At 36.9% G+C, this 27,750-nt stretch overlaps 1 protein-coding gene and 1 pseudogene across 24 annotated transcripts in view; both read left to right on the forward strand.

Annotated features, from left to right (window-relative positions):
* The window catches only part of P4HA1 (prolyl 4-hydroxylase subunit alpha 1), a 94,936-nt gene extending 86,504 nt beyond the window's left edge, over positions 1 to 8,432 (forward strand). For all 24 annotated transcript variants that reach the window (XM_081566217.1, XM_081566114.1, XM_081566174.1 and 21 more), the window contains 4 exons: positions 1,734 to 1,799; positions 5,202 to 5,270; positions 5,763 to 5,859; positions 7,359 to 8,432. In XM_081566217.1, coding sequence (XP_081422343.1) covers positions 1,734 to 1,799; positions 5,202 to 5,270; positions 5,763 to 5,859; positions 7,359 to 7,429 — 303 coding nt within the window. In that variant the 3' untranslated portion in view covers positions 7,430 to 8,432. The remainder of the gene's footprint in view (positions 1 to 1,733; positions 1,800 to 5,201; positions 5,271 to 5,762; positions 5,860 to 7,358) is intronic.
* A 10,401-nt stretch (positions 8,433 to 18,833) lies between these two features.
* On the forward strand, positions 18,834 to 19,790 carry LOC145539540 (transcription factor BTF3 pseudogene; annotated as a pseudogene).
* The last annotated feature ends 7,960 nt before the right edge of the window (positions 19,791 to 27,750 follow it).

Genomic DNA, 27,750 nt, shown 5'->3' on the forward strand with positions numbered 1-27,750 from the left:
ACAGCTGAAGTGAATTGGCCAGTAAATCTTCAGGAATTACAGGAATACATTTTGAAAGAAAGGCAAAAAATATAAAATAGATGCAGAGACTGGAGGAAAAATAATATTAAAGCAATTTGTTAAAAAGCCATCCTTGCCCAAGTACTCTTGCTTAAGTATTTAACCTTTTAAATAAAAGTAATTTTAACATATTGAGCTATGAATTATGTCATTACCAAATCTTAATTTAAGCTTTATTATAATTACATGAATTCTAAGAAATGTGCCAAGTATTCTAATAAACTTCTTGATCCATTACCATTTTTAAATAAGAGTATATTCTTTGGAAAGAAAACAGTCTGTTAAGATATTGTGTTATATTCCTTGACTGACTTAATCCTAAAATCCTAGATACTTTTTTTTTTCCCTAGATACTTTTTGTGTATAGGCTAGCAAAGAATATATTTTTAGTCTATTTTCCATTACTGAAAAATGTCTTAGGAATTTGGATGATGTGAAAGACTACAGTTTTAAGTTCTGACATTAATGTAAGTAAACTTTTTTTCTTAGATTTGTATTTTGAAATAATTAGAGACTCCTAGGAAGTTTCCCCCAAAAAATGTACAGGAAGATCCCATGCATCCTTCACTCAGCCTTCTTCAGTGTCAACATCTTGCATAACTATAGTACATTATTAAAACCAGAAAATTTGCATTGGCACAAGCAACAGAGCCTTATTCATGTTTCAGCAGTTATACTGGCTGTCATGTGTATATGTGTATAGTTTCATTACACGTGTAGCTTTGTGTAACCACCAGCACAGGTCAGGATACATAACTGCACCATCACTGTAAGACTCCCTTGTATACTACTCTGTAGCTCCACATACCCTTCTGCTATCCCTAACTGCTGGTAATCATTAATTTGTTCTTGACGATAACTGTTATTTCATAAATGTTATGTAAATGTTATATACAGCATGCATCCTTTTAAGATGGTTTCTTTTCACTCAGCATAATTCCCTTGAGATTCATCCATGTTTTTGCAGAACATATTGATAGGGTGTTTCTTTTTATTGCTTAGTAGTCTCTTGTGGTATGGAAATACCACAGTTTGTTTAGTCATTCATCCTTTGAAGGATATTAAGGGACATATTGAGGATATGACAAAGGAATGTGTATAAATTTCTGTATGAAAAATGAAACTTTTTTTTTTTTGAGAAAATGCCAAGAGACTATTCTGTATTTTAATTAGCTTTAAATAGCCAGATGTAAATTCTCCACCCAGATTAAAGTGCTGACAGTCCAAAAGACAGGAATAGTAGCAGTGTGAACATTTGAATGGATCATGAGTTCAAAGTAAATCTCAAAGTTATTTTTTTTACCCACAGAGAATTGACTTAATGAATGTGGCTGAAAGTCTCTCATGTCTTGCTTTGGAAGCTAAAACTATAGGTGTTAATTTTTAAAACAATCTGTGGATAGTAGATATTGGTTTTCATTGTATAGACTAACACATCTGTTTTTCCCTCCAAGTGGTCTTATCAAAAGTATTCAGTGTACTAGTTGAATCAACAGTCAACAAATATTTGAGACCTTTTTGTATATAGTGCACTGGATATTACAAAGGAACCTTTAGGGGCCATTTTTAGCATACTGTTCAGCATGTTACTGATGTTTAGTTGCCTGTGGAGAACTTGCATTACTGAATTTTGCATTACTGAAATACATCACTGAATTGTATTTTATTCACAGAAAGATGAGCCAGATGCTTTCAAAGAGCTGGGGACAGGAAATAGAATTGCTACGTGGCTGTTTTATGTAAGTTATAGCTAAAATTTTCATTTTAAGTTGGGATTTGATCACATGATTTATTTTAACGTGTTTAGATGTTTGCTCTGGTTAGCTCTTAACATCTTAGTTGAATGTTTCTTACAACTGAGTAAAGAGAGTTAAGATTTTTTTTTCATTTATCACTTTTTCAGAGTGTACCTACTACAGCCTAAGAAAGTTAAAATGATCATATCAGAAAAGTGTACAAATCATAAGTATTAACTTGATAAATTTTCACAAATGAACATATCTAGTATATTCAGCACTCAGACCAAGAAATAGTACATTATAGCACACTAAAAGCCCTTTCCTTAAGAGTAACCATTCTCACATTGTTCATTAGTTTCAAAACAGTATGATCTTTTTAAAAATTGTTTATCTGTTGGTACATATAGAAAAAACCAAGCTTTGATCATATAAAATTTCCTCAGTTATCTATTGCTGCATAACAAATCACACCAAAACTGAATGGTTTAAAGTAATAATTTGATTTTTACCTTTCATGGTGGTGAGATTGGGCTTTATTCATAGTTCTTGTTCTGAATCTCTCATGATGCCTGGCACTTGGGGTCACCTTGAAGGCTTAGGTTGAAGCTGACCAAAATACTGACTTGTGGCCTGGACTTCCTCACAGCATGGTGACTGGATTCTAACAGCAAGTATCCTCCCACAAAAGGCAGTACATGACATTTTTATTAGCCATGCTCCGAAGTCAAATAGTGTCACTTCTGCTGTATTTTATTAATTGAGGCCATCACAGATGTCTGCCATACTTCAAGAGGGAAGGAACATAGACTCTACCACTCAAGAAGGATGTCCCTGTCACGTAAAAAGAACACATGAGACAGGACACATTAGGATTTAGCAAGTACAATTTCCTACAGTGTTGTCACCTTTGTTAACTTTAAAAGATGTATTTTATATTGACTTAGTTTTGCTTATTTCATTGTTATTTCCATCCCCTATCCTCCTTTGATTTATATGAAATTGAATCTTTTTGTTACCTGTTTTATTTCACTCCCTACCAGATCTGTGTCTCCCTACTCCATCCGGTTTCTTTCTTCCTTGCTCCCTGCTGCCTTCTGTTTGCCTTTTGCCTAGTTTTTTTCCATTCTTCTTTCCCTCCTTTTTTTTTTAACAGACCTCTCTCCCTGTATCCAACGTACCTTGTCACTCTCCTGATTTCTCTCCTCATCCTTCTCTCTCACAACTCCATCTGGTTTGCAGAAGGATCTATGACACTATAAAAAAAGGATTTAAGATGTATAAGATAAATTAAAAATGAGAATTGTCACAAAGGAAAAACAAGAGGAGAAGTTGATAACATTATGCAAAAATTCATGTTGTGAAGTTTTTGTATATTTTCTAGAAGTGAGATCTGTAGACTTGTACTAATTTATATACCATCTTTAAGTGTGATGCTTGTCAAACTTCTGATCTGTACATCTTTTACTTTATCAGATTAGCAGTTATTGTGCTTTTAATTTGCATTTCTCTTATTAGAGAGGCTGAGCATCTTTTCAGATATTTAAGAGCCATAAAGCATTTGCTTTGGGCTGTATTTGTTTCATAAAAGAAGACGTACATGATACTTTATTATTTGGTCCAGTATTCATAAATGTTAGATTATATGTAACTATTAGACTATATTATGTCCCCCTTTAGTTAAATATAGCATTTTTATAAATTAGTATTCATTTTTTCCCACTATTTGAATGCTCTTCCCAGATGGGCCCATAGCACAAAGTTTAAATTTCTCCAAAGTTAATTTTTCATTGCTTAAGAGCAATCAGGTCTCTGATATTGATTATACATGTATCACAGTAAAATACACTTCTTTATATCACTCAGTGCCTTTAACTTTAAACTGGTTGATATTAAGGTCAGACTCTGTTTTCTTTGGTATAGCTTCCCTGGTGGCTTGGTACAGCATTTGCCTATAAATCACTGATTATAGCATATAGATGAATTTTGCTTGATGATACACTACATTATACTTCCTTATTTTTTTGAAAAAAATCTTCACTGTATGATCTGTATTTCCTTTGCCTCATTTTGTGCATATGCTTCTTCAATTTATTTGGAAGATTTGTGTTTTTATTCTGGTTTACCTTTAAGACTATAACTTTATAAATGTCTTAATTTTCTGATTTTTAGTTACTATGTGTTGATACCTTCCATGAGAAATGACAAAACGGGTTGTAGTTTGTTACTTTTCTCTTAGTGTTTATTTCTATTTTGTTTGAATTCACTTATTTAAATATTTATTGAATACCTACTATTTTGAGGTACCATTTTAGACACTGAAGCTCAGTAATAAAACAGGTGAAAATTCCTACCCCCATGGAGATGATATTCTAGTGCTATATAATACATATACCCTTATGTTACTCAATTTGTCAGTTTTAAATCTTCTCTTTTTACCTCTGGCTATAAAAGAAATAGCTATCTCCCAAATCCTTTTCCAATCTCCCTTGCTGACTTTATCTTTCCTTTGCTTTTATATATGTATGTAAACCCAAATGGCATCTTTTTAAAAAACTGACCAGTATGCACTAACCCTTCTATATAAGTAGAAGTCTAGGTATTCTCATTCTAGTATTCAGTATCATATCTATGTCACAGTAGCATGTTTAATTTTTTTTTTTAATATCTGGAAGTTTATTAACCAATGGAACATACTGAACAACAAACTCTTACATCTTTCAGGAAGAAAAAACACTAAATTTGAAACACGTCACCCACTGAATTTGGACACAGCACCTCTACTCGATTAAGAGAAACATTTGTACAGTCCAGGTCTATTTTTACACCCAACAGTTCGGGTTCCTTTCCATTGGTCCTCATGAAGTGTGCTTCTCTGGGTGGAGCAGGCTGGCACTTCAGCTCAACTCAAGTCCCTTTGTCTTTGGTTTCCTTCTTTTTCTGATCATTTTCCTTCACACGTTTCAGGAAGCTATCTCGGCACATTAATTCTTTTGGCAAGAATCTTGCCCTTAATTCATTTGTTTAGAGTGATGCCAACAGCATGCTGGGTAACACTGTAGACCCTCCCAGTTTGGCCATGGTAACATTTGTGGGGCATTCCTTTTTGAACAGTACCCATCCCTTGGTATCTAGACTATCACCCTTCTTGTGGATTCGCATGTATGGAGCCAAAGGAGCAACTCCATGTATTCTAAAACGCCTAGAGAACACGTAGTGGGTACCCCTCTTCTTGCCCTTCTTGTTGGTCATTTTGGTGAATTAGCCTGAGAGGCCAGGGGAGAGATGGGAAGCAGCGGGAGACACGCACGGGCCTTAGCTGGAAGATGGAGGTTCTGGCTGAAAGGGGCATGTTTAATTTTATTCCACCAGCACTTTTGATAATACTCTGTCATCTCTTATTAGATGAGTGATGTGTTAGCAGGAGGAGCCACTGTTTTTCCTGAAGTAGGAGCTAGTGTTTGGCCCAAAAAGGTAAGCTTGGTTTGTCATTTTTAACTGGGGGTGTTTCTCTGTATTTTTTTCCCCTCAGGAAGAGAGATACCTATAGTTATTTATCTATAAAAATAAATAACATTTTAAAAGGTAGTATATTTAAGGAATACATTATCTATAGGAAAATATTTACTTTTTTTCCCCTACAATTTACCATGGGTACCCAGAGGTATGAACAACCAGGGATTAGTCTTTAGAAGTTTTCATTTCTAAAATGGGTTCCATATGATGCTTGCTATTTATAACATGTGTTAGCTTTGGCAAACACACTTCTTTGTTAAGCAACTCTGATGTTAATGTTTTCATGTCATTGCCAAATTTTTGTAAGTTATGTCATACTTTCAGAATTCTATTAGAGGAAGATATAGTGCTGCCATGGGGAGTTATTTCCATAAAACAGGAAAATTTAATTACTATAAAAGTGATAACCTGATACTTTATTTGGGGATAATTTTGTATTGTTCTCCTCAGGGAACTGCTGTTTTCTGGTATAATCTGTTTGCCAGTGGAGAAGGAGATTATAGTACACGGCATGCAGCCTGTCCAGTGCTGGTTGGAAACAAATGGGGTAAATATTTCCTGTACTCTCTGAATAGAATTTATGATTTTGGTCTCTTATTTTGAATTATTCTTTATGACATTTTAAACACTATTTCCACTTGTTACTCTGAGAAACACTAATTGACTCAAAGTTGAGTTAGACAATATCTTCCTCTCATGGAATTCACAGTTGTCTCACACATTAGTGGATAGAGTATAATGTAGTATATAATAATACAAAGATGTAAACAGAAGACAGTTACTACTTACATTTAGGGAGGCTTCTTTGAAGTTTTCATTTTTCTGTTTGGTCTTGAAGATAAACAGCAGTTTTCCAAGCATGTTAGGGACCAGGGCCAGGACTCGTATGAGGCTGGAGAAGTACCCTCAAGGGTCATACAAGTATAGAACTGGCCAAGTTAAAAAAAGGGAATAGAAATGGGTAAGATTATTTTAATAAAGATTCATTTAACCCCATAACTCTTTTTAGTATGTGTCACTTGGCCACATTTCAAAGATTTAAAAGAAGTGATGTTTATAATATTTGTGAACCACTGGACTAGAATAAAGAGAGGCTAGCACAGGAGAGATGAATTTAGAAGGCTGTTTCCTGTTGTCTAAGTGGGTGATGATAAAAGGCTGGACTAAGGCAGCTGCAGAAGATTTGGAGAGCAGTGAACAGATTGAAGAGATCAAAGAAGGAAAAATGACAGGGTTGAATGAATGAAAGATTGGATACACAGGTTAAGAAAGGTAACAGACTAGTTAAGAATTAGTAAGGAATTAGTAAGAGTTAGTTTAGGTATTTTATACATGTTGATGCCATGTTCTATAATATAGGAGAAGAAGGAAATGAATTCCTTTTGGGGTGTATTAAAAAAACAGTATCTTGGAACACGGGAAACTTAATGAGCATGTAATAGGAGAGATTAATCATAGAGTCTCTCCTTTAGCGTGGAGACTTTATGTTCATCTTTTAAATGTCTTTGTATTAGAAGTTGTATTTTGCGAGCAGGTAAAATAGTGTTTTGTTCTGTCTATACCTACATCACTTCCCTAGTAGCTCAGATGGTAAAGAATCTGCCTGCAATGCAGGAGACCCAGGGTTTGATCCCTGGGTCAGGAAGATCCCTTGGAGAAGGAAATGGCAATCCACTCCAGTATTCTTGCCTGGAGATTTCCATGGACAGAGGAGCCTAGTGGGCTACAGTTTATGGTGTCGCAAAGAGTCAGATGTGACTGGGCAACTAACACATACATACATCACAAGCCTTACATTGAACATTAGAAACTTTAGGAAATGTACATTTACAGATTCTCAAATGTACACACACATAAAATCTTCTGTGTCTCCATCATTTAGTGAAGTTTTTGAAAGACAGCCTCAGTAGCATGCATCTTTGTCTGGTTTTGGTCTTGAATTTTTTAACCCATGTTGAAACTTCATTATAGAGCTATATCTCTTAGAAGTTAATTCAATACTAGTTAGATAGCGGGATACATTAATATATTTTGTTTTTTTTATAGTATCCAATAAATGGCTCCATGAACGTGGACAGGAATTTCGAAGACCATGCACCTTGTCAGAATTGGAATGATGAACTTTCTCTCCTGTTGTACTCTAATGTGTCTGATCCACACAATTCTCAGTCGTAACTTTCAAGAGTTTACAGCTGACTAACACTCCGTGATTGATTCAGTCATGAACCTCATCCCATGTTTCATCTGTGGACAATCACTAACGTTGTGGTTTTTTTTTTTTTTCTTTTAAAAGTAACACTAAATCACCACATTGTACATATAAAAAACCTTAAATTTCAGTTAGTATCACAGAGGACAAAAAGGGTTAAAAATGAGGAACTTTTACCTTTATGTTTTAAAAACTTTTTTTGGTTGGAAAAAAAATACAAGTTAAGCATCTGATTATAATATTTCAGTGTATCTTTGTTGGTGGGTGGTGGACTGAAATGGTCCATCTGATTAAGGAACAGATGCCTTACAGTGTGAACCTAGGTACTATGTTTACCTAGTCTTAACTTTCTTCTGGATCTGCCTGATGACTAGGAATAAATCAGCCCTCTAAACTCGGTTCAGTTTAACGTTTGCCCCTATGTTTTCTAAGTGGATTTTTTCTTCTTCCAAGTCCTTTTTAAAGTATTCTTTATTTTTACCAATCTGCTCCTTTCATAGCTCCTCTGTGGTGAATTAAATTTGAGTTAAAATACTTTGATTTAAAAAAAATTTAACAGAAGATCCTACATTTAAAATTTTGGCCTTCTTAACAGAAATGATCATGACTTAGTCTGTTTCTTTTCTTAAATGACTCATGATTTTGTCCAAAATTTTTGTTTTCCTTAGTGCTAATTCCTTGCCTCTTATTCCAGCTACAGACAGCAGGGGATGATGATATTGGCATTCAGATTAAATAAATATTGTGCCTTAGGAGACTGGAAGTTTTAAAATGTACAAGTTCTTTCAATGATGAGGGAATTGATAAAAAAAAAAAAAAAATTCCTAAACAGTCAAAATGTTTGTTTCTTCAATTCTGAAATGTGTTGTGACAATAACCTATTTATGATCTTAAACCTTTTTTTAAAAATGTTTCCGTTTTCTGTGTGGTATTTTTCATATTTGAATGTGAATGTATGCTATTGCAATAACAGGTTATTTCTTTATATTTAGGACCTAGATTTATTCTTGATGTTCATTCATTCTAAAGTCTCGTTGTTATGGTAGAAAATGTAGGCTCTCTAAACCTTCAGATATTTAATCAAAATACATCACCTTCAAAGGGAGCTCTAATCTTTATTACTATGGTTATGGAATTTTTACAGTAATGTTATATAAGACTTTATTCAGATATATGGTGTGGTAGTAGAAAGCTCTGAGCCTAAGTATGTTAATTGACCCTTTAAGCTAACCTTGACATTTCTTATGGTGAATCCTAGTTCATAAAAGGGCTCTTTATCCTTCACACAGTATTTAAATAGGAATTTGGTTAATTCTCTGGGAAAGAGGGTATTCAAAAAAAATTGGTAAAAAGTTAACTGAAGTTTCTTCCACCTATGCTTTATTCCACTACAAGTAGTAAGCAGTTGAGAATTAAGTTCATTAATCTACTCAGATTTTCTGACCACAGGTGATTTTTAAAAAATCTTTTTTAGATGGAAGCAATGTAAATTCAAAATTGTAGAAATAAAATTGAGGTAGAAAGAATGGATATAACCTTTGTTGCCACATGTGTTTTAGCTAGTAGAATAAAAAATACCTATTTTGGAAGGAAGTGACATATTCCATAATCTTAACAATTTCATTATATTTAACCCCAAAACCCCACAAGGGGATTGGTAAACTCTTTTCAGTGTTAGTTAGGTCTTACAGAAACCTCCTAAGTTTTATAATTACCAACTATTTTTCTTTATAAATGCAAAGAAGAAAAAAAAATTCCAGTGTAAAGCTTTGCAGTTTTTTTTATGGTGAACTTTAAAATGAGAGCTAGAGCTCTCATGGAAAATGTGGTTTCCTCGCCAGCCCTAAGTGTCCATCCTTTAAGACTGGAAGTTTCATTGTTCATTAACTTTAACCATAGAATTAATTATCACCAGTATCATCAGGTTAACAGGAGTGAACTGGTGTGTTCCCCACAACACTCAGTCAGGGTAAGTAAATATCATAACTAGTAGGATTGATTTAAAAGACAATGAAGTGACTTTAGGATTTTTCAGAAAGCTAGATGGTAAATGCAGTAGTGAAAGAAGCAACCGACCATGTATGTTGGTGAATTTATAATAAAATGGTTACTACAGTATAAAAAGGGTTCAGTTGTAAGCAGTAAACACACACACACACACACACACACACAAATAATACCTTATATGTGTGTTTATGTCATTGCAGCTGAGGAGAATCTGAATATCCTTATGGAGTCATATGATTATATGTAAATTCTATGCCAGGTTTCCACTTAAGTCCATACAAGGTAAAAAATGAACAAATGTTTAGGGCCCCATGAGCTAAACAACTGAATGACTAAATGCTTGCCATTAAGAAACTTAGTTTAATACCAAAATAGCACAGCCACCACCACCAGTTATGATTAAATACGTCAGTCACTTGAGAAAGAATAAACAGAATTAGGAAATGTAGATTTGCAAAGAAAGCAGAAAGAAAAATGATACCTTAGTCTGGATGGCCAGCAACACAAGAATCAGTCTCTTCTCTTGGTGCACTTATTTCACTCTGGTTCAGTTCCGTTCAGTCAAGTCCGACTCTTTGCGACCCCATGGACTGCAGCACGCCAGTCCTCCCTGTCCATCACCAACTCCTGGAGTTCTCAACTCATCTCCATTGAGTCGGTGATGCCATCCAACCATCTCATTCTCTGTCGTCCCCTTCTCCTCCTGCCCTCAATCTTTCTCAGCATCAGGGTCTTTACAAATAAGTCAGCTCTTTGCATCAGGTGGCCAAAATATTGGAGTTTCAGCTTCAACATCAGTCTTTCCAATGAACACCCAGGACTGATCTCCTTTAGGATGGACTGGTTGGATCTCTTTCCAGTCCAAGGGACTCTCAAGAGTCTTCTCCAACACCACAGTTCAAAAGCATCAATTCTTCGGCACTCAGCTTTCTTCACAGTCCAACTCTTACATCCATACATGACTACTGGAAAAACCATAGCCTTGACTAGACGAACCTTTGTGGACAAAGTAATGTCTCTGCTTTTTAATATGCTGTCTAGGTTGGTCATAACTTTTCTTCCGAGGAGTAAGCATCTTTTAATTTCATGGCTGCAGTCACCATCTGCAGTGACTTTGGAGCCCCCCAAAATAAAGTCTGCTACTGTTTCCTCATTTATTTGCCATGAAGTGATAGGACTGGATGCCAGGATCTTAGTTTTCTGAATGTTGAGCTTTAAGCCAACTTTTTCACTCTCCTCTTTCACTTTCATCAAGAGGCTCTTTAGTTCTTCTTCACTTTCTGCCATAAGGCTGTTGTCATCTGCATATTTGAGGCTATTGATATTTCTCCTGGCAATCTTGATTCCAGCTTGTGCTTCTTCTAGCCCAGCGTTTCTCATGATGTACTCTGCATATAAGTTAAATAAGCAGGGTGACAGTATACAGCCTTGACATACTCCTTTTCCTATTTGGAACCAGTCTGTTGTTCCATGTCCAGTTCTAACTGTTGCTTCCTTACCTGCATACAGATTTCTCTGGTAGTCCCACCTCTTTCAGAATTTTCCACAGTTTGTTGTGATCCACACAGTCAAAGGCTTTGGCATAGTCAATAAAGCAGAAATAGATGTTCTTTTGGAACTCTCTTGCTTTTTTGATGATCCAACGCATGTTGGCAATTTGATCTCTGGTTCCTCTGCCTTTTCTAAAACCAGCTGGAACATCTGGAATTTCACAGTTAATGTATTGTTGAAGCCTGACTTGGAGAATTTTGAGCATTACTTTACTAGCGTGTGAGATGAATGCAATTTTGTGGTAGTTTGAGCATTCTTTGGCATTGCCTTTCTTTGTGATTGAAATGAAAACTAACCTTTTCCAGTCCTGTAGCCACTGCTGAGTTTTCCAAATTTGGTGGCATATTGAGGACAGCACTTTCACAGCATCATCTTTTAGGATTTGAAATAGCTCAACTGGAATTGCATCACCTCCACTAGCTTTGTCTGTAGTGATGCTTCCTAAGGCCCACTTGACTTCACATTCCAGGATGTCTGGCTCTAGGTGAGTGAGCACACCATCGTGATCATCTGGTTTGTGAAGATCTTTTTTGTACAGTTCTTCTGTGTATTCTTGCCACCTCTTCTTAATATCTTCTGCTTGGTCCATACTGTTTCTGTCCTTTATTGAGCCAATCTTTGCATGAAATGTTCCCTTGGTATCTCTAATTTTCTTGAAGAGATCTCTCTGGTCTTTCCCATTCTATTGTTTTCCTCTATTTCTTTGCACTGATCATTGAGGAAGGCTTTTTTATCTCTCTTTGCTATTCTTTGGAACTCTGCATTCAAATGGGTATATATTTCCTTTTCTCCTTTGTTTTTCGCTTCTCTTTTCACAGCTATTTGTAAGGCCTCCTCAGACAGCCATTTTGCTTTTTTGCATTTCTTTTTCTTGGGAATGGTCTTGCTCCCTGTCTCCTGTACAATGTCATGAACCTCCATCCATAGTTCATCAGGCACTCTATCAGATCTAGTCCCTTAAATCTATTTGTCACTTCCACTGTATAATCATAAGGGATTTGATTTAGGTCATATCTGAATCATCTAATGGTTTTCCCTACTTTCTTCAATTTAAGTCTGAATTTGGCAATAAGGAATTCATGATCTGAGCCACAGTCCATTCCCGGTCTTGTTTTTGCTGACTGTATAGAGCTTCTCCATCTTTGGCTGCAAAGAATATAATCAATATGATTTAGGTGTTGGCCATCTGGTGATGTCCATGTGTAGAGTCTTCTCTTGTGTTGTTGAAAGAGGGTGTTTGCTATGATCAGTGCATTCTCTTGGCAAACCTCTATGAGCCTTTGCCCTGCTTCATTCTCTACTCAAGGCCAAATTTGCCTGTTACTCCAGGTGTTTCTTGACTTCCTACTTTTTCATTCCAGTCCCCTATAATGAAAAGGATATCTTTTTTGGATGTTAGTTGTAAAAGGACTTGTAAATCTTCATGCTGCTAAGTCACTTCAGTCGTGGCCAACTCTATGTGACCCCATAGACGGCAGCCCATCAGGCTCCTCTGTCCCTGGGATTCTCCAGGCAAGAACACTGGAGTGGGTTGCCATTTCCTTCTCCAGTGCATGAAAGTGAAAAGTGAAAGGGAAGTCGCTCAATCCTGTCCAACTCTCAGCGACCCCATGGACTGCAGCCTACCAGGCTCCGCCGTCCATGGGATTTTCCAGGCAAGAGTACTGGAGTGGGGTGCCATTGCCTTCTCTGGTAAATCTTCATAGAACCGTTCAAATTCAGCTTCTTCAGCATTACTGGTCGGGAATAGAGTTGAATTACCATGATATTGAATGGCTTGCCTTGGAAACGAACAGAGATCCTTCTGTCGTTTTTGAGATTGCATCCAAGTACTGCATTTTGGAGTCTTTTGTTGACTATGATGTTTACTCCATTTCTTCTAAGGGATTCTTGCCCACAGTAGTCGATATGATGGTCATCTGAGTATAATTCACCCATTCCAGTCTATCTTGGTTTGCTCATTCCTAAAATGCAGACATTCACTCTTGCCATCTCCTGTTTGACCACTTCCAATTTGCCTTGGTTCATGGGCCTAACATTCCAGGCTCCTATGCAATATTGCTCTTTACAGCATCGAACCTTGCTTCTGTCACCAGTCACATTCACAACTGGGTGTTGTTTTTGCTTTGTCTCTGTCTCTTCATTCTTTTTGGAGTTATTTTCCTACTGATCTCCAGTAGCATGTTGGGTACCTACCAGCCTGTGGAGTTCGTCTTTCAATGTCCTATCTTTTTGCCTTTTCATACTATTCATGGGGTTCTCAAGGCAAGAATACTGAAGTGGTTTGCCATTGCCTTCTCCAGTGGACCACATTTCACTCTGGTAGAAGTGTATTATTTAGCAGGAATGGTATTGGATAACTTAGAGACATTAGAATGAATATCAGTCCTAGAGAGTACCATTTGTTTAATTACAAGATTTATCAGAATGAAATAGATTTCATAGTCCAATTTCCTAATGTCCTTGGATATTATTCTACCACACTAATGAGTTTTGCAAAAGTAACTGTAGTGGAACAGTAAAGTTCTTGGGTGCCTGTTTTATTAACTTGTATTTGAGGACTTCAAAGTTTCCTTTGTGTGTAAATGTAGCCTTCCATTAAATATACATTTTGATGCAGGAAGACTAAGTTATAAAAAATTAATAGGAAGTCTTATCAAATGTAAAAGTTTATATTCTGCTTTTTGAAGCCTTGTTGAGTTCCTGTTGCAGCACTATTCAGCTGAGATTAGTTGTACAAAAAAAAAGATAATCACAGGTAAAATGAGCTCTAGAATCTGAAAAAAGAAAACCCTTAGGTTTTTGTCATTTGGTTGCTCCAATTCCTACCAGACTTATTTGTAATACAGATCTGTTTTAGGCTAAGCACTTTAAAAGATTCAGAATAGAGCATCTTAATATGTAGAGTGATGTGTACATTTCATGACTTTTTAGAGAGATGAATTTTATCTTTAGTCAGTTGTAGAAAGGGCATTCACTTAAGTCTACAAAGAGCCAAAATAATTATTTTAATATCTTCCTTAAAACCATAAATGCAATTAAGCTCCATTGCAATCTAGGTTTTTTTGGATATATCAGGGGTTAAATCATATTCTGCATAATAACCCTGTAGTTGTTAACTCGTAGATGAAGAGATACTTAAATTTACCTATATATTCTATTTTTTACTTTACATTTAAAAGGCAGAAAAGTATAAGGCTTTGTAACATGAAACACTTTCAGATTTTTATCATGAAATGGAAAAAAGTCAATATTAAAAATAATCAGTGTTATCTTTCCCACATTCCCTTACAACAACGTGAATCAGCCATAAGTATACATATATCTCTTCCATTTCAAGCCTCCCTCCTGCCCTAAAACACCTGTTCCAAATATGCTCAAGGAGCTGAAGGAGAGCATGGACAAAGAACTAAGTCAGCAGATGAAACATGAACAAAATGAAAATCAGTTTAAAAGAACCAAACAATTCTAGAACTGAAAAATACACTAGAGGGGTTCAACAGCAGGTTCAGCTAGGCAGAGGAATAAATCAGACAACTTGCGGACAAGTCATTACAAATTATCAAGTCTGAGGGGCAGAAAGAGTGTAGAAAAGTGAACAGAGCCAAAGGGACTTTACATGACACCATCAAACAGCCTAGCACATACATTATATGAATTGAGGAAGAAGATTTCTGGGAGATAATTTGAAAAAATAATGGTCAGTAACTTCCCAAATTTGTAGTCATGTCAGTCAGTAGTCTGACAAATACCAGAAGCTTAAAGAATTCCAAGTAGGATAAACTCAAGAGAATGACCCTGAGATATACTATAATCAAACTCTTAAGCAGCAAGAGAGTACTGAATTACTGTCCGAGGAATCCTGAATAAGATTATCAGTGGGTTTATTAGCAGAAACCTAGGAAGTCAGAGGAGAAGGCAATGGCACCCCACTCCAGTACTCTTGCCTGGAAAATCCATGGTCAGAGGAGCCTGGTAGGCTGCAGTCCATGGGGTCACTAAGAGTCGGACATGAATGAGCGACTTCACTTTCACTTTTCAGTTTCGTGCATTGGAGAAGGAAATGGCAACCCACTCCAGTGTTCTTGCCTGGAGAATCCCAGGGACGGGGGAGCCTGGTGGGCTGCCGTCTATGGGGTCACACAAAGTTGGACACAACTGAAGCGACTTAGCAGCAGCAGCAGCAGCAGCAGCAGGAAGTCAGAAGGCAGTGCTTTGCTTTTAAAGCACTGACAGTCAAGAACTATGTACATAGTAAATCTGTTCTACAAAAATAAGGGAGAAATTAAGACATTTGCAGATAGACAAAAGCTGAAGGAGTTCTTTACCACTAGACCTGCACTATAAGAAATGCTTCTATGAGGTATCATTTCACACCAGTCAGAATGGCTGCTATCCAAAAGTCTACAAGCAATAAATGCTGGAGAGGGTGTGGAGAAAAGAGAACCCTCTTACACTGTTGGTGGGAATGCAAACTAGTACAGCCACTATGGAGAACAGTGTGGAGATTCCTTAAAAAACTGGGAATAAAACTGCCATATGACCCAGCAATCTCACTGCTGGGCATACACACCGAAGAAACCAGAATTGAAAGAGACACGTGTACCCCAATGTTCATCGCAGCACTGTTTACAATAGCCAGGACATGGAAGCAACCTAGATGTCCATCAGCAGACGAATGGATAAGGAAGCTGTGGTACATATACACAATGGAATATTACTCAGCCATTAAAAAAAATACATTTGAATCGGTTCTATTGAGATGGATGAAACTGGAGCCCATTATACAGAGTGAAGTAAGCCAAAGAAAAACACCAATACAGTATACTAATGCATATATATGGAATTTGAAAGATGGTAACGATAACCCTATATGCGAGACAGAATAAGAGACACAGATGCATAGAACAGTCTTATGGACTCTGAGGGAGAAGGTGAGGGTGGGACGTTCTGGGAGAATAGCATTGAAACATGTATATTATCATATGTGAAACAGAACACCATTCCATGTTCAATGCATGAGACAAATGCTCAGGGCCGGGGCAATGGGATGACCCAGAGGGATGGGATGGGGAGGGAGGTGGGTGGGGGGTCCAGGAAGGGGAACACATGTAAACCCATGGCTGATTCATGTCAATGTATGGCAAAAACTATTACAATATTGTAAAGTAATTAGCCCCCAACTAAAATAAATAAATAAATTTATTAAAAAAAAAATGCTTCTAGTTGAAAGGACTCTAGACATTGACGTGAAGCCATAAGAAAATATAAAAATCTATAATAAAGGTAGAGGATTTAGAAGACAAATGCATAAAAATAAATCTGTTAATGGGTACAATCTATAAAGTTATAATTTGTGACCTCAGTAACAAATGGGAGTGGATCTGTACAGGGGTAGAGTTTTCATTTGTGATTACAGAAACTGTTATTAATTCAGATCAGATTATTATAACTTTAGGATGTTATATGTAGTCCACATTGTAACCACCAAGAAAATATCTCAAGAACTTATGCAAATGGAAATGAAAAGTAATCAAAATGTGTCATTACAAAGAAAAGGCAGTAATAGAGGAAAGTAGGGGGGAAAGCTGTTGAGATACAAAGAAAAAAATAGCAAAAGTAGTTTTGCCATCCCTAGCAAAAAATGTTCACACATTGCTGGTGATTCTAAAATCGTTCAGTCACTATACGTTGCTCTTTTGAGTATATTTCCAAAAGTAATGAAAGTAGATGCTCAAAGAGATATTTATTTGTACAGTCACTTTAATAACAGTGTATTTACAGTAGCCAAAATGGAAGCAATCCAAGTGTCCATCAATAGGCAGATGGATAAGTCAAAGATAAAGAGGACCGTTTTTAAAATAAAAATAAGTAAAAAGAAAATGACACTGAAAATAAGCAAAGAAGATCTAACAGAGATAATGAAGATCCCTAAATAACACAACTAAGTAAAGAGAATCATGCTTAAAAATTATATTTCATGAAAACTTTCTGTAGTGTGGGTGCCTGACATGAAGCTGTTGATTGCTGAGACATCCATTTCAAAGGCATCCATCTTAAACATACTGCCAGCTGTATGACACAGCTACAAGCAAAACAAATAGATAAGTAATCAGGCTGTCCCACCCCTGGAGTTCCCCTTTTATTAACAGAAAGTCCTGTGTCCTAGATCAGCTGTCCCCAACCTTTTTGGCACCAGAGACTGGTTTTGTGGAGATTATTTTCCCATAGACCCGGGGCAGGGGGATGGTTTGGGGATAATTCAAGAGCATTACATTTATTGTGTACTTTATTTCTGTTATTACACTGTGATATATAATGAAATAATTCTACAACTCACCATAATTCAGAATCAGTGGGAGCCCTGAGCTTGTTTTCCTGCAACTAGATGACCCCATCTAAGGGTGATGGAAGAGTGACGAGGGTGGCAGATGAAGCTTCACTCTCACTCACCTCTCACCTCCTGAAGTGCAGCCTAGTCCCTAACAGGTGGCTGGGGACCTCTGTCCTAGATAAATAACCATTCTACCATATCTGTTTTTCCCTTCCCATGCCCTGGTCCCACTCTGGTACTTGAAATTTGCCAATACTGAGGCAGGCACAAAATCTCAGGCACCCTATCCTGGGAACTTAATAAAGGCAGAATCCGCCAGATTTGTGCTCCCCGCTACTCTACCCATGACAAACTCTGTGGCCCTGGATGGTGGTGTACCCTCTAGGATCTTTGAGTAATCTTGTTCTTTAAAGTTCCCTGATGGTTTTTGCTGAGGTGCTCCCTGCAGTCATAGTTAAGAACCACAGGGCTGTTCCAGCCACAATATTGGCTCTGGTCCAGTAAACGTCTGTGGGGGCTCTCCACAAGTAAGAGGGACCCAGGCAAGTGTCTCAGACATTCCTATCCAACAGCATCATTATGAGTAGGCTGAGATGGACACAACAATTTCCTAAAAATGTTTAAAACTATATATTGAAAGAGCAGAGACTTGTGTGCCAGAGAATAACAACTCAGAATAACCAACATCAATACGTACTTGTAAAATTACCAGATTTTAAAGAGGGAAAAAATTCCTTTGAGCATTTTGGTAAAAAGACCACATTACATATAAGGGAGAGAGAATTAGATCATTATTAGATGTTGACAGCAACACCTTATCCCAGAAGAAAACGGATATAAAATATATTTAAGATAGCCAAGGAAAGAAAATGTGAACAAAAGGTTTTATATCTAGCATAACTAACCTATAAGTATAAAGGCACAGACAAATCTATCAACATGCAGGAACTCAAAAAATATTGTTCCTATGACACCTTCCCAAGAAATCTAGAGGATGCACTTCTGACGCCAGAATGGAAAGTATGAAACAGACATGAAAGATGATGAAAATACTAATTTTCAAACCCATAGGGTGGAGCAGCAGCTACAGAAAAAAATTAACTTTTAACATTTACAGTATAAAATAAAAGATTTAAAATTAGTGTACTTATGGTTTCAGCTGCTCTGAAACAGTGTGAAGTTTCTTCAAATGTTAAAAACAGAAATATGATCCAGCAATTCCACTTCTGGCTTTTTATCTGCAGAAATGAAAGCACTAACTTGAAAATATATGTGCACACCCATGTTCTTTGCAGCATTGATCATGGAAGCAACCTAAGTGTCCATTGATGAATGAATGGATAAAGAAAATGTGATATATACACACAATAGAATATTAACCATCCATAAAAAAGAAGTTTTGTCTTTTGTGACACCACGAATGGACCTTGAGGATTATCATGCCAAGTGAAATAAGTTGGACAGAGAAAGATAACTATTGAATACTATATGATCTTACTTGTATGTGCAATCTAAAAAGACAAAATGGTAACAAAAACCTAAACACACAGATACAGAGAAAAGATTTAGTGGTTTTCAAAGGTAAAGGGTTGGGGTAAAGGGTAAAAAGGGTGAAGGTGATCAATAAGTACAAACTTCCAGTTATAAAATAAATAAGTCACATCTAGCTGCCATCTTGCATCCCCACATGTGTGCGCCTAATCTCAGCTGGTCTGCCCGAGACCACCTGAGTACCAAAACTAGTCCCCAGCGCAGTCCCATTTCCGCTCCAGCAAGAAGAAAGAAACTATCATGAACCAGGAGAAAGTTTCCGGCACAAGTGTGCATTGGTGGGAAAGGAACTGCTTGCAGAAAGAAGAAGGTGGTTCATAGAACAACCACAGCAGATGACAAAAAACTTCAGTTCTCTTTAAAGAAGTTAGGAGTAAACAATATCCCTGGTATTGAAGAGGTGACTAGGTTCACAAATCAAGGAACATTCATCCACTTTAACAACACTAAAATTCAGGCATCTCTGGCAGCAAACACTTTCACCATTACAGGCAATGCTGAGACACAGCAGCTGACCGAAATGTTACCCAGCATCTTAAACCAACTTGGTGCAGGTAGTATGACTAGTTTGAGGAGACTCGTCAAGCTCTGCCCAAACAATCTGTGTACGGAGGAGCACCACTTGCCAGAGAAGATGATGATGATGAAGGTACAGATCTCGTGGAGAATTTTGATGAGGCTTCCAAGAGTGCAGCAAACTGAATTGAGTCAACCATTGAAGAAGATAAATCTTGAAGAAGTTACTGGGAGCTGCTATTTTATATTATGACTGCTTTTAAAATTTTGTTTATGGATCTGACAAAATCTAGATCTCTAATGTCTTTAAGCCCAGCCACTGGACACTGCAGCTCTTTTAAGTTTTTGCTTGTATACAATTCATTCTTTGCAGCTAATTAAGATGAAAAAGCCTAAGAATAAAGTTTGAAACAAAGATTAATAAATTTCTTTGCCTAATAAAAAAAAGTCACAAGGAAAAAATGTAACTATGTGTCGTGATGGATGTTAATGATTATTGTGATGATCATTTTGCAACATGTATAAATATCGAAGCATTATATTATGTACCTGAAACTAATACAATGTTATATGACTTACAACTAAAAAAAAATTATCACTCCCAAATGTCAGTGGTGCAAAGGTTGAGAAACCTTGATTTCAGTCATTTGATAAAAAATAGCTGAAAGAAATGTACTAATTGTGGTGAAGTGCTTGTTTGAAGAATCTGCCTTTAAAGTTTTCAGGTTGTATTATAGTTGAGCTTGATAAATATATTGATCAGATATCATGTTCTTCATCCTATTCCTTTTTTCTTGGAACATTAAGGGGCATTATAAAAACCATAATAATCTTGTTTCCACCTTAAGAAGCTGGAAAACTATACAACAGAATATTAGCAATAAAAATAAATGAAGTAGTGATACATGCTACAAGGTAGATGAACCTTAAAATATACTAAGCAAAAGAATTAATCACCAGGGGCTGTATATTGGTAATACGATGCCATGTATATGAAATGCCCAGAATCAGTCAGTCAGTTCAGTTGCTCAGTTGTGTCCAACTCTTTGTGACCCCATGGACTGCAGCATGCCAGGCTTCCCTGTCCATCACCAACTCCCAGAGTTTGCTCAAACTCATGTCCATTGAGTTGGTGATGCCATCCAACCATCTCATCCTCTGTCATCTCCTTCTCCTCCTGCCTTCAATCTTTCCCAGCATCAGGGTCTTTTCCAATGAGGCAGTTCTTTGCATCAGGTGGCCAAAGTATTGGAGTTTCAGCTTCAGCATCAGTCCTTTCAATGAATATTCAGGACTGATTTCCTTTAGGATTTGACTGGTTGGATCTCCTTGCAGTCCAAGGGACTCTCAAGAGTTTTCTCTAACACCACAGTTCAAAATCATCAGAATAGACAAATCTAAAAAGAAAGCAGATTAGTGGTTGCCTAGGGATGGGGGTATTAGAGAGTGATGGTATTAGATTTCTTTTTGGATTAATGAAAGTGTTCCCAAGTTGATTGTGATGATGAATACACTAAATGATGATGAATATACTAAAAGTCATCAAGTAGTACATTTTAAACTATAGAATTGTATGATATGTGAATTCTGTTTTAGTAGAAGTGTTTTTTTGTTTGTTTGTTTAAGGCAAGAAAGGAAGAACAAATTAAATCAAAAAGAAGCAGAGGAAAACTAAGAGCAGAAATAAATGATATAAGAACAGGCAAATCATAGAGAAATTCAGTAAAGCCAAAAAATATTTTCTTGAATATGTTGATAAAAATTGACAAACCCTTAGCTAGACTGATAGAGTCAAGAGAAAAGATACAAATTACCAATATCAGGCATCAAAAAGGGACATTACAACAGTTTTTACAAATGTGATAAGGATAATGGAATATTATGAACATTTTTATGTCAATAAATTAGACAATTCATATGAAATTGACAAATTTCTTAGAGACAAATTACCAAAATTTACTCAAGAAGAAATATCCTGGACAACCCTATATCAAGTAAAGAAACTGAATTAAAAATTAAAACCATTACCACATAATCCCAAGAAATAAAAATGGTTCAATGTTTTAAAAATCTGATGGCCAAAAAGCAGATGGAAAGATGTTCAACATCACTAATTATCAGAGAAATGCAAATCAAAACTACAATGAAGTATCACCTCACACTGGTCAGGATGGCCATCATCAAAAGGTCTACAAACAATAAATGCTGGCAAGGGCATGGAGAAAAGAGAACTCTCCTACACTGTAGAGGGAATGTAAATTGGTATAACCATTATGGAGAACAGTATGGGTGTTCCTTAAAAAGTTAAAAACATAACTACCATATGATCCAGCTATCCCACTCTAGGACATAGATCCAGAGAAACCATAGCTAAATGATACACACACCCCAATAATCACTGTAGCACTATTTACAGTAGTCAAGACAAGGAAGCAACCTAAATGTCCATTGACAGAGGAATGAATAAAGATGATGTGGAACATATATACAATGGAATATTAGTGACCTATTAAAAAGAATGAAGTAATGCCATTTGCAACAATATGGATAAACACAGAGATTATCATATTAAGTGAAGTCAGGCAGAGAAAGATGATCTCATTCAAATGTGGAATCTAGTTCTTTAAAAATGATATAAATGAACTTATTTACAAAATAGAAACAGGCTCACAGATTAAAAACAAAAAACTTAGGAACTCCTTATTGCAAAATTCAGACTTAAATTGAAGAAAGTAGGGAAACCACTCGGTCATTCAGGTACGACCTAAATCAAATCCCTTATGATTATACAGTGTAAAGGATGAATAAATGCAAGGGATTAGATCTAATAGAGTCCCTGAAGAACAATGGACAGTTTCATAACGTTGTACAGGAGGCAGTGACCAAAACCATCCCCAAGAAAAAGAAATGCAAGAAGGCAAAATGGTTGTCTGAGGAGGCCTTACAAATAGCTGAGAAAAGAAGAGAAGTGAAAGGCACAGGAGGGAAGGAAAGGTATACCCATCTGAATGCAGAGTTCCAGAGACTAGCAAGGAGAGGTAAGAAAGCCTTCCTAAGTGAGCAGTGAAAAGAAATAGAGGAAAACAACAGAATGGGAAAGACTAGAAATCTCTTCAAAAAAATTAGAGATACCAAGGAAACATTTATGCGAAGATGGGCACAATAAAGGACAGAAACGGTATGGACCTTACAGAAGCATAAGAGATTAAGAAGAGGTGGCAAGAATACACAGAAGAACAGTACAAAAAAGGTCTCAATAACCCAAATAACCATGATGGTGTGGTCACTCTAGATATCCTGGAGTGTGAAGTCAAGTGGGCCTGAGGAAGCATCACTATGAACAAAGTTAGTGGAGGTGATGGAATTCCAGCTGAGCTATTTCAAATCCTAAAAGATGATGCTGTGAAAGTGCTGCACTCGATATGCCAGCAAATCTGGAAAACTCAGCAGTGGCCACAGGACCGGAAAAGGTCAGTTTTCATTCCAATCCCAAAGAAGGGCAATGCCAAAGAATGTTCAAACTAGAGCATAATTGTGCTCATTTCACATGCTAGCAAGATAATACTCAAAATCCTTCAAACTAGGCCTCAACAGTACATGAACCAAAAAATTCCAGATGTACAAGCTGGATTTAGAAAAGGCAGAGGCACCAGAGATCAAATTGCCAGCATCCATTAAATCATAGAAAAAGCAAGCGAGTTCCAGGAAAACATGTACTTCTGCTTCATTGACTATGTTAAAGTCTTTGACTGTGTGGATCACAACAAACTGTGGGAACTCTTTCAAGAGATGAGAATACCAGACCACCTGACCTGCCTCCTAAGAAACTTGTATGCAGGTCAAGAAGCAACAGTTAGAACTGAACATAGAACAACAGAATGGTTCAATAATTGGGACAGGATTACCTCAAGGCTGTATATTGTCACTCTGCTTATTTAACTTATATGCAGAGTACATCATACAAAATGCTGGGCTGGATGAATTCCAAGTTGGAATCAAGATTGCCGGGAGAAATATCAACAACTTTAGATATGCAGATGATACCACTTTAATGGCAGAAAGTGAAGAGGACCTAAATAATGTCTTAATGAAGGTGAAAAGAGGAGAGTGAAAAAGCTGGCTTAAAACTCAACATTCAAAAAACTAAGATCATGGCATCCAGTCCCATCACTTCATGGCAAATAGATGGGGAAAAATGGAAACAGCGACAGACTTTTATTTTCTTGGGCTCCAAAGTCACTGCAGACAGTGACTGCAACCATGAAATTAAAAACTTTCCTTCCAAGGAGCAAGCATCTGTGACAAACCTAGACAGTGTATCAAAAAGCAGCAACATCACTTTCCCGACAAAGGTCCATATAGTCAAAGCTATGGTTTTTACGGTAGTCATGAATGATGTGAGAGGTGGACCACAAAGAAGGCTGAGTGCCAAAGAATTGATGCCTTCCAATGGTAGTGCTGGAGAAGAACTCTTGTGTGTCCCTTGGACAGCAAGGAGATCAAGCCAGTCAATCCTAAAGGAAATCAATCTGGAAGGACTGACGCTGAAGCTCCAATACTTGCGCCACCTGGTGCAAAGAGCCAATTCATTGGAAAAGACCGTGATGCTGGAGAAGGTTGAGGGCAGGAGGAGAGAGGATGACAGAGGATGAGATGGTTAGATGGCATCACCGACTCGATCGACATGAGTTTGAGCAAACTCGGGGAGATAGTGAAGGACAGGGAAGCCTGGCATGCTGCAGTCCAGGGGGTCACAAAGAGTCGGATATGACTTAGCGACTGAACAACAACAACAAAAATGGTTAACAAAGGGGAAATGGAGCCGGGGAGGATAAATTATGAGCTTGGGATATACACACACTACTATACATAAAATAGATAACCTACTAGGACTTGCTATACAGCACAGGGACTCTACTGAATATTCCTTCCCCTATATGGAAAAAGAATCTAAAAAAGTATGAATAAATGTATATGCATAACTCAGTCACTTTGCTGTACACCTGAAAGTAACACACTGTAAATCAACTATACTCTAGTACAATTAAAAAATATAAAATAAAATCGACTAATTAAATCCTCAGCTTTAATAAATATTAATTGCTTGAGAAGGTGTTTGACATCCACATGATTAAAAATCAAGACAAACTGGAAACTAAAAGTAGTAGCTGCTGCTGCTGCTGCTGCTGCTAAGTCGCTTCAGTCGTGTCCGACTCTTAGGGAACCTCCTTAATCTGTAACAGGTAGCTACTGTGAACTTCTAGTAAATATCACACTTGATTGTGAAATTTGTTTTTAAGAATTTCAGTTAACACCAGAAGAAAGGTCAAATGCTTGCTAGTATTGCTTCCATTCAAAATAGTGTCAAGCATAAATCACAACAAGATCTTTTTTTTTTTTTTAATTGTTTTTTTTTTTATCCACTTCCTTCAGTAATGAAAATAAGAACAAATGGGACCTAATGAAACTTAAAAACATTTACACAACAAAGGAAACCACAAACAATGAAAAGGCAACACTCAGAATGGGAGAAAATATTTGCAAGCAAAGTAACTGACAAAGGATTCATCTCAAAACTCTATAAGCAGCTAATGCAGCTCTACATCAAACAAATAATTCAATCAAATGATGGACAGAATTCCCAAACAGAAATTTCTCCAAAGACGACAGGCAGATGGGCAACAAGCAATGAAAGGACGCTCAACATCTTAATTATCAGAGAAATGCAAATCAAAACTACAAGGAAGTGTCACCTCACGTCAGTCAGAATGAATGACCATCAAAAAGTCTACAAACAGCCTGTGTGCCACAACTATTGAGCCTGTGCGCTAGAGCCCAGGAACAACAGCTACTGAGCCCTCATGTTGCAACTACTGAAGCTTGCGCGCCCTAGAGCCTGTGCTTAGCAACAAGAGAAGCCACAACAATGAGAAGCCTGCACACCATAACTAGAGAGTGTCCCCTGCTTGCCACAACTAGAGAAAAGTCCACCCAGAAATGAAGATTCAGCACAGTCAAAAATAAATAAATAATGTTTAAAACTCTACAAACAATAAATGCTAGGGAGGGCATGGAGAAAAGGGAACCCGCCTACACTGTTGATGGGAATGTAAATTGGTACAGCCACTATGGAGATTTCTTAAAAAACTAAAAACAGAACTACTATCTGACCCAGCAATCTCAATCCTGGGTATATCTGGAGAAAATCATAATTCAAAAAGATATATGCACCCCAAAGGTTCATTGCAGCACTATCTACAATAGTCAAGACATGGAAACAACCTAAATGTCAATCAACAGAGGCATGGATAAAGAAGATGTACATATATACAATAGAATATTACTCAACCATAAAAGGAACAAAATTGTGCCATTTGTAAAGACATGGATGAACTGTCATACAGAGTGAATAAGTCAGAAAGAGAAAAACAAATATCATATATTAATGTCTATATGTGGAATCTAAGAAAATGGTATAGAGAACTTATCTGCAAGGCAGAAATAGACACATAGACATAGAGAATAAATGTATGGATACCAAGTGGGGGAGAGAGTGGAACGGATTGGAAGATTGGGATTGGCATATATACACTGTTCTGTATAAAATACATAACTAATGAGAACTGACTATACAGCACAGGGGACTCTACTCAATGCTCTGTGGTTACCTAAAAGGGAAGGAAATTCAAGGAAGAGGAGATATGTGTATACGTGGGGTTGATTCACTTTGCTGTACACCACAAACTAACACAGCATGGTAAAGCAACTATACTGCAATTTTAAGAAAGTGGTAGCAAGGTCCTTGTAAATATAATAAGAAAAATAGGAGGTACCTGGCAGACAGTTTAGAAAGACTCACTCTACCCACTCCAATTCTTATTTTGCCGTACTAAATAGACTGAAAGCTACAATTTTAAGACTTCCTGTCTGCAGGAATCCACTTAGGTTTTACCACACACACACACTTTAGAGCAATGTGTGGCATCATTTGTACGTTTGAAGACTGAATCTTTCTGCAAGTCTCATGATGGTGGCAACTAGCTTTTCTGGGCCCTCTATGGCCGAGTTTCTGGCATCTATTCACAAATATTGAGTGGCAGCATTTTCCTTGCTGTGTTACATCCAAGCTCAGCATCTCCTACCCCTGTAGTTTTAGTAATCTAATTCACGTAATTTGAAACAATCTACTTTTTGCTTAAATTAGACACATTGCTATAAGCAGCTACAAGTCTTGGCCAAGGAAAGAAATTATGATTAAAAAGGGAAAAATTTCTTGTTATTTACAGGTTATGTGATTAAATACAGAAGAAAATCTGAGAAACATGCTATATACAAATAACGATAATACCAGGTTAAAATGATATTATGAAAGTAGAGATAAAGTGCTATTTAGGTTCAAAAGGGAAATTGAATTTCTAACTTTGACAGCCCAGTGGTGGTGGAATGAGCTAAGAGGAGGCATGCACAAGGTTATGGTGTATAATTTCTTAAAACAATGATCAGTTCAGTTGGCCACTATTTTGATGAAGACATTTGCATCAATATTTATAGGGGCTATTTGCCCGTAGTTTTCTGTTCTGGTAGTATCACTGTCTTACATTGGAATTGGTGTGGATACCATCGCATTGGCATACTGGACTTATGAAATGAGTTAAAATGTCCTTTCCTCGCCAGTTTTTTGGGAAGAATTTAAGAAGCACCGATGCTAGCTCTTTGTACATGATTTATAGAATCAACAGGAAAGCACCTGGTCCAGGGCTCTCCTTGGTTGAGAGGGTTTTGATTATAGATTCGATCCCACACTAGTCATAGATTTATTCAGATTTTCCATTCTTTATTATCCAGTCTTCTTTTAGGAATTTGTCCGTTTTATCCAGATCATCCAATTATTGGTGTACAATTGTTCCTAGTACTCTTACAACACTTTTCATTTCTATAAAATTTGTAGTAATGTCCCCACTTTAATTTCTGATTCAGTAGTTGAATCCTGTCTTTTTTCTTAGTCACTGGTGAAAGATTTATCAGTTTTGTTGTTCTTTTCAAGTGGGGTTTGTTCTTGAAATGCAAGGATGGTACAATGTATGAAATGTAATACATCATATTAATAATGGAATGGAAGATAAACCCACGTGATAATTTCAGTTGCCACAGAAAATCCATTTGACATATTTTAACAGTGTGGATCACAATAAACTGTGGAAAATTCTGAAAGAGATGGGAGTACCAGACCACCTGACCTGCCTCTTGACAAACCCGTATGCAGGTCAGGA

This window comes from Giraffa tippelskirchi, chromosome 2 (assembly GCF_054371585.1).
Source record: "Giraffa tippelskirchi isolate mGirTip1 chromosome 2, T2T-mGirTip1v1.2.pri, whole genome shotgun sequence".
Classification (NCBI taxonomy): Eukaryota; Metazoa; Chordata; class Mammalia; order Artiodactyla; family Giraffidae; genus Giraffa; species Giraffa tippelskirchi.